The sequence below is a fragment of the Ochlerotatus camptorhynchus genome, unplaced genomic scaffold, assembly GCF_037179485.1.
Source record: "Ochlerotatus camptorhynchus isolate MF236.1 unplaced genomic scaffold, CSIRO-AGI_Acam_v1.1 ptg000185l, whole genome shotgun sequence".
In the NCBI taxonomy this organism is placed as follows: Eukaryota; Metazoa; Arthropoda; class Insecta; order Diptera; family Culicidae; genus Ochlerotatus; species Ochlerotatus camptorhynchus.
The window spans coordinates 3,024,168-3,031,691 of NW_027040675.1; the positions used below are offsets into that span (position 1 = coordinate 3,024,168).

The 7,524-nt window shown below is 40.1% G+C and overlaps 1 protein-coding gene across 1 annotated transcript; it reads left to right on the plus strand.

Annotated features, from left to right (window-relative positions):
• Nucleotides 1-203: 203 nt before the first annotated feature.
• LOC135702166 (uncharacterized) lies at nucleotides 204-2,698 on the plus strand. The gene is made up of 4 exons (XM_065223183.1): nucleotides 204-418; nucleotides 484-1,865; nucleotides 1,926-2,154; nucleotides 2,225-2,698. The coding sequence occupies exons 1-4, from the start codon at nucleotides 386-388 to the stop codon at nucleotides 2,408-2,410; spliced, it is 1,830 nt and encodes a 609-aa protein (XP_065079255.1). The 5' UTR covers nucleotides 204-385; the 3' UTR covers nucleotides 2,411-2,698.
• Nucleotides 2,699-7,524: the final 4,826 nt, after the last annotated feature.

The window sequence follows — 7,524 nt, forward strand, 5'->3', positions numbered from 1 at the left end:
TATTCAATCTGGAACATGCTGCGGCCATATCTCCGGAAGCAGTTGACCGATTGCAACAATATTTGGTGGTTGTTACCAATTCGGTTCAGTGGTTGTTGAAAAACACTCCGTTCTTCACTTCGTAACTCACGCACACTCACACATACACATATAGCTGAGTCGTATACCCTTCTATGTAAGAAAGGTAAAAAGGAACCAAAACATCAAAACAGACCCGCAGTTCTTCCGATTTTTCGATAAAAAAAGTTAAGACGCTTCGTTTTACTCGCCGTTTCGATACTCATGTTTGTTATTTACTAAAAACCAGTGCGTTTCCTCATACATTTGTGCACACCAATTTGCCATGATTATTTAGTGTTCCTATGCAAGATCTCGTGCCTACAAAATGATCCTGTCGCATTTCGTGGAAAAGTTGAAGGTAGGATCTGGGCTTCCAATTAGGGGTGAAAAACAACAGCCTGTTGATTGTGCGTTGTGTTTCAGATCGGCAAACGGTTCGTGCTGCTAGATTTGGTGGTCCACCCGGACTGCGAACCCCAATGGGATTCGGCTGGACCAGCAAACAAGTTTGTCCCGGTAGAGGTTTGGAAGCTGATTTACAGAAAGCTGGAGGATCTCTGCCGGCAGCAGTTGGGTGAAAGTGTCAGCGGTGGTAGGGGAAAGGATTCCGACGGCAGATGCGAAATTGATAAAGAGTACAAATTCAGGTTGACCGAAAAGGCTAACTATTTGCTAAAATACGAGTTTAAGGACAGCAACAGTAGGACGGTGTTGAATTCCTTATTCAACGAGAAGGACAATCGTCTGCACAAGGAATGCCTCGTGGTTCAGGTAATTGACGAAACGAAGGATTTGTTCCGGCAACTGGAGGAGAGAAAAAAGACAATCGAAAAGCTGCAGAAGGAGAACTCTAGATTGAAAGAAATTCCGGAGCCTAGCAGCCAGGAGTACACTCCGACTCCGGTGAAGAGTTCCGGTTCGTCGGCTAACGTTTCGATGGAATACATTCCGATAGCGATTAACGGTGGATCCCCAATGAGTTCGTCGAGCTACAAAGCTCGCAAGATTGCGAACACTGTGAAGGTGGATCCGGATCCGTACACACCGACTTCCAGTCAGGAAGCCAATCCGGACAAAGTTGCCTATGTTCCCAGCAGCTTGAAGAGCCCGAGCAAATCGAACGTAGACCAGAAGGTAGTGTACTCGAGCTCCGGAGAGAGTATTGTTTTCGGCAAAAGGCAACGACGTCAAAAGGAAATCTTTGGACACTCGGATGACGACGAAGATGGCAAACGATGCCCGAAATCGGAGCCAGAAGATGCTCACAATATCAGTGTGGAGAACATGTTTAGTCCGGACTCCTCACCGCACCCGGTCGATTTCATCGCAGAGGAAATTATATCCACTGGAGATCACAAGCGGCTGCAACTACCACGGAAGACAAAAGCCGGTGTCAGCTACGGTGGTCCGCTGATGTCACCGTTGGGTTCGGATGGGACTCTCCCTTCTCCTTCCGTTACGAAACGCCGCCGCAAAGATGAGGATTCGAGCAAAAGTAGCTCAAAGAAAGACTCCAAAATATCTTCTCGCGGAACCATCGACGGCTGGATGAAGAAATCCAGCCGAAAGGATGGCGAATTGCCCACAGCTGGGTCCTCGAAAGACCATTCCAAAGACAAGGAAAACGACAAACGCTCCAACAGTCGGAAACCCAAGAAGGAACCGTCTCCTGCTGTTCAAACGCGGGTTGTCGACAGAGAGAAGCTCAAGGAAGAGGAAGAAGTCATGCGGAAAACGATTGCCAGTCTTGACCAACTGGACAAGATGCTTCCTGAGGATAAGACTCAATTGGATGTTCCTGTTTTGTAAGCGGGCGATTTCAGCGCGGGCCATTTTCGATCTTTAATAAAATTTTCAAATTCCAGGAACTGCTTCAAACTGACCATCCCGGACGTCAACGCCACCTTCGGAACCTTTCGGAGCGAACTGAAGCAGATCTTCGACCGGTACAAGAACAAATCCGAACGTGAATGGCAAATGGCCGACGAGCTGTGCTACTTCACCGAAGTGACGAGCGTCATGAGCGACGAACAAACCTACGCCATGATGCAACGCTTGGAGGAGGAATTCGTCCCCCAGGACGAACGTGGAATGGTAAAATTACGTTAGAAAATTGTCTCCGAGACGCTGCTAATGGGAGATTTTTTTGACTGTAATTTTATAGTACACGGAGTTCTTCTCGTCGACGCTGATCATGGAGTGGGGTCTGCGTATGTGGATGAAGATGTTCAACTTCTCGGACCGTCGGGAGGCGCTGGACCGCATTCGGCTACAGGAGGAAGCCAACCCGATGGAGCTGACGCCCAGCTGCCTCGAATCGTTGACGGTCAGCCGCAACCGGAAGCGATGAGCCGATGGGATTAGAGGGGAATGGGTGCGAGAGCCAGTACAACAGTATGCCTTTGTTGGAGCCTTAGAGGATGACGATTGGAGCATTTTTTTTTTTTGGAAGCGAAGTATTTTCCCATTTTGTTTTGTAGTTCTAGATAACGTCGTTGATTTATTCATTGTTGTTTCCACGAGCGGCATTGTACGGGAAAGAGACTGGTTTTGTTTTTCGATTTCATTATAAACTGAGGGTTAAATTTCGAAACCATTTACGCAAATAGAACTGATAAGTATCGCGCAAGTGTGTCTGGCAGTAATTCGTTAGATGAAGAATAGAGAAAAGTATATTGTCTGGGAAAATTTGCGCTAGCGGATCTTGTTTTTGACGTAAAGTCTATTGAAGTCTCTGCCGGTGGTTGACTCAGTGGGTTCTTATGCGCCCATACGCGCTGCAGTCTGGTTGTGCAGTCGCTGTAGTTTTGTCATAGAGCCGTAGCGGTTGCGCTGCCGTATTAGAAATCACCAGATTAATTCAACTTCCGAGGTCCTTGCATACTCTTTAGTATTAATGGCTGATCCAGCACTCGAAGGGAAAAGTGGGAATTTGAAAGAAAACGAGTGAAGGACACAAGTAGGTATTCGGCGGTCTGATCGCTAATCGAACCAACGTAATGCAAGAAGTAATACTTGTATGGCCAATTCGGTGCAGGTGGATATATTTTTAATATTCTAACCAAAATTTGTGTTAGTGGGATCCTATTCTTTGTAACAGTATTAAGGCTGGAGAGATGGAGGACGCGGAAGGACCGCTTTGGGGAAGCATAATATGGTTTATTGCTAATATATCTTGGAATGGTTCAGGTGGACTAGGAGTGATAGGTTTACGCTTTTGAGTTTTACTCTTCCTTATATCATTTTCATTATTTTCAAGTGTTTTGGCTGACTTTGGTAGTTGGTAGTTTATTGAGTTGACCACATCTAACTTCGGAGTTGACTGTCAGGCTTCCTTGCATCTGCGCCGACCTGAACAATCCAGAATGCTTGTTTTGCGAGATCCACTTTGCCAAGATTTTGTGGATGTCATGGTGTTGAAAATCGTTTCAACAGGAATAAAACCACAGATAGGTAACATGGGAATCATAAACGGAGCCATTTAAATTTCAATTGGTAGTGACACCTAGCGGTGGAGAGAACGCTTTTTACACTCAAAATTTATTTACACTTATACCACTTTTTACCATTTATACCAAACATACCCAAGATTCATATATTGAAAGGTGTGTACACTTCTGTTGGTGCATATGTATAGAGTGTCTTTAGGAAAGATGAGAAAATCTTATTTATTTTTTAGATTATATGATTGTTTTGAATTCTTCTTCTTCTTCTTCTTCTTCGAATTTAAACTTATTGCTTATTGCATATAAGCTTATTGCATACTCTGAGCTTATGTCGTTTTCGTTTTTGCGGTGCAGCACTGGTGTAGTGTAAGCAGGAATAAGCACGAGTCTTTGACAGCTCAGATCACTTCCTACCCACAGATTTCATCAATGCTTCCTGCAAAAGCAAAGGGTAAGTAAAATGCTAATTGTGGAGTGAGACGATCACATAAAAGAAAAACTGTATTTATGATTGTTTTGCTAATTCTAGTACGATTATCATAATTCCGTACACTTTGATATTCAAAAACACAATTAGAATAAGACATATCCAAAGTTTAACCACAAACGAAGTGACAGACGGAGCGGCTCGAAAACTTTGGTGACTAACCTGCTATTGCAATTTTTCAGTGTACCACATGGCAACACCACTACTACTGGATTGAACCACATGGCAACACTACTACCAACAATCAATACGAAACTAACGATTTTAAATTGGCTCACCACTTTAGTAGCCTATTGGTCCCAAGCAAACGATTAACGTACCCTATTCTAGTTGAAATTCTATTACTACACTATGTTTGTTTTGATTCGCTATGAAAGTTTGATAGATAACATCAGGGGTGTGTGGATTCATGCAGAACATGCAGGGGTGAGTGAAATAGCTTGGGACTGCTTGGGACCGTTGTTCTGGTACTGAGTGAGCCAAAAATAATAATGATTTTCTTCGGGACCCAGTGGTCTTAGAGTTACCTCTATGCTACTACTGGATTGAACTAGCATTTTCACCAAATGTACTAGAATGTTTTGGTTCTATCTCTTTCACTCTACTCAAAACTGAAATGCATAAAAAAAATGAGAAAATGATACGCACTCTTTGCACACTGTCAAAGAATCATTGTACACAAAATCAACTTTGTTCAAATCAAAACAAAAAAACTAACCCATCTGGTGGATGATGGCACAAGCTTCCAAGAAAATTCTATTACAGTGAACCACATTATTTAAATGGATTTCTTCGCCAGTTAGTCGTCTGTCACTTCGTTTGTGGTTTAACGATAGGAAATATTATCATCAGCGGGTATTTATTTGCATCATGTTCCAATGTATTGTTCTGCAAACAATTAACACTCTAAGACTTCATTTAACCCCGTTGCGATAAAAGGGAAAGAAGTGCCGAAGCTGACATTCCCCCTAATTAAAAAATATCCAATCTTTCATTCATCCTGAATTCTCAAAACTATATTCAATACACATGCAGATCGCTCTACCTATAGGATTAGAAAATATCTTGGGTTGTGAGAGGATATGTCGAAGGAATGGCAGGGAAACTCTCTTTACTCCAATGGCATTTCTCATGACCGTGTGCGTTTGTGTTAAAAAGCAAAACATCTTCCGTCTTTCACTTTTTATGCGTAAAAACCGTCGTCCAGAAAAAGTGAAATCATAATGCATTTCGTCGTAGAAAAAAAATCGTTACATTCACGACGGATGACCCCATTGTTTAGGATTTATGAGTGGGAAAGCGAATACGAGCCTATCAGTCATGTAGCATATAGTAACATGCCGTCTCTTTTGTTCTTTCAGTCCTCCAGGTAGCAGTATAGTCGCCAATTGAGCTGTCAAATAGCGGAACCAATCGAGCAAATCACGATCAACAACAGAAAAGAGCACATCAGTTATTGCGAACAAAACTTCGGAACCCCTTTTCTCGTGACTCAAGACTCACCTACGCAAATTAATACCATAGAGGTAACTCTAAGACCACTGGGTCCCGAAGAAAATCATTATTATTTTTGGCTCACTCAGTACCAGAACAACGGTCCCAAGCAGTCCCAAGCTATTTCACTCACCCCTGCATGTTCTGCATGAATCCACACACCCCTGATGTTATCTGTCAAACTTTCATAGTGAATCAAAACAAACATAGTGTAGTAATAGAATTTCAACTAGAATAGGGTACGTTAATCGTTTGCTTGGGACCAATAGGCTACTAAAGTGGTGAGCCAATTTAAAATCGTTAGTTTCGTATTGATTGTTGTTAATACCATCTTTGGGTTGGGGAAAGCTTCTCCTATCCGATGATGCTGGTAATTTGCGTTCGATTGGCGAGGAAAGAATAATCAACGTTTTGTTTATAAAAGTTGATAGAACCTTTTCAATTGTTGGTCTACAATATATTGAATTGGTTCTGCTTTTTGATAAATCGAAATTCTATTCGCCAGACTATGAATTTAGCGACTATAGGTAGCAGTTAGTGGGACACTACACTCGATATAGGCAACTCAGTGGCGCCTTGTTGCTAGTTTTCCCAGACTTTCGATTCGTTGCGTGTGTAATAATATTTTTTGCATTCCTTTGCTTAACGCCTTTGATGTTTTGATCGAATAATTCAATGAAATAATTAAATAAATGTTGTCATGTTTCTTTTACATGTAACATTTGAATGCTCATCAGTACATAGTGGCTTTAGCATTTTTGAATCCAAGGTTAGTTGTGTACTAGGATTTAATATTTTTCTTTCAATCTGGCATTGCTGGTACTAGTATAATGGACAACAAGAATCGTACAGTACTATCCTAATATTTTGATCGTGTGAATCAAATGAAAACTTTACCGTTTTATTAAAGTACGTTAAATTATTTTTTTACTAAAGATTGCTAGTATTGAAAAGCCAAACGCAACGGATTATAATTATATTATGCATGGACAGCTTATTTGACACATGATCTTTATTAGCATATTTGTATAGCTTTAGCTTATTAGTGGACATAAAACATTTGTTTCATGCGAAATTAATGGAACGCACCCTAATTACACGCAACAGAACAACGGCTCTCTAAACAAATCTTTACACTTTTAACATTGAAATCAGTGGTTATGTAAGGAAATTGGTTTAGTTTTGTTGCTATTGATTCGTGGAGCTTTGCTTATTTCTTAGACAAATATTGCATTTTTTTAATGTGCTATGAAACTTTCAGAAATTTTGTTTGCAAAATAAGAAAATTATTTAATTTTTTGAGTTTGTGGTTGAAGCAAAATAAACCGTTAAGAATTGTCTCCGAAAAAAGTGCACACACAATAACAGTTGTAACTTTTTAATCATCGTTTTCAGAGAAGATTATTGTGTACATAGTGCAATTTTTTGACGATCTAGAAGGTTTTATACCAAATTACAATGGAGTGAACACACTTCTCTCAGAAAAAAAAAAAACGTGCGCACTATTCCAGGCCTCCGCTGTTCGGTAAATTTTTGAACTACGGTTTGTTTAGTAAAAGTTTAAAAATCAGTGAAAAATTCAAAAAAATAATAAATTTATACGGAACATATACATACATACAGACTTCGTTTAGTTAACCCAATTTAATAATAAAAAATAAAAATAAAACTTGTCAATTTGACTGATTACTCACCTGTAACGGAAATTTGAATATTTTATCGACTTATTTACACACTAAGATTTTTTTACCGAATATGGAACAGCTGAACATTCGGTAATCCTTTCGGTAATTTTTTAATTTACAATCCGTTCTGTAAATTTTCTTCGCTTGTGGCCTGTCAAAATTTAATGACCTGGACTGTAAATTTTACTGAAAGATCGGTTAAGTTTACCATAGCGTTCAGTATATTTTTACCGAATCGTCTGTACTTTATTTTCAGAATAAATAATAAACATTGTAATTTTTATTGATTGATTAACTGTTTCTTTCTTTCACCAAACCAAAAGATTCATTCCTTATAACCATATATTTTTTT

What these genes read in the sequence shown, in the direction of transcription:
- LOC135702166 (XM_065223183.1), top strand. Translation starts at nt 386, where the DNA reads ATGATCCTGTCGCATTTCGTGGAAAAGTTGAAG. An exon ending in ATTTCGTGGAAAAGTTGAAG is followed by an intron (nt 419 to 483) that starts GTAGGATCTGGG and finishes GTTGTGTTTCAG; the next exon opens with ATCGGCAAACGGTTCGTGCT. An exon ending in CCCAGGACGAACGTGGAATG is followed by an intron (nt 2,155 to 2,224) that starts GTAAAATTACGT and finishes GTAATTTTATAG; the next exon opens with TACACGGAGTTCTTCTCGTC.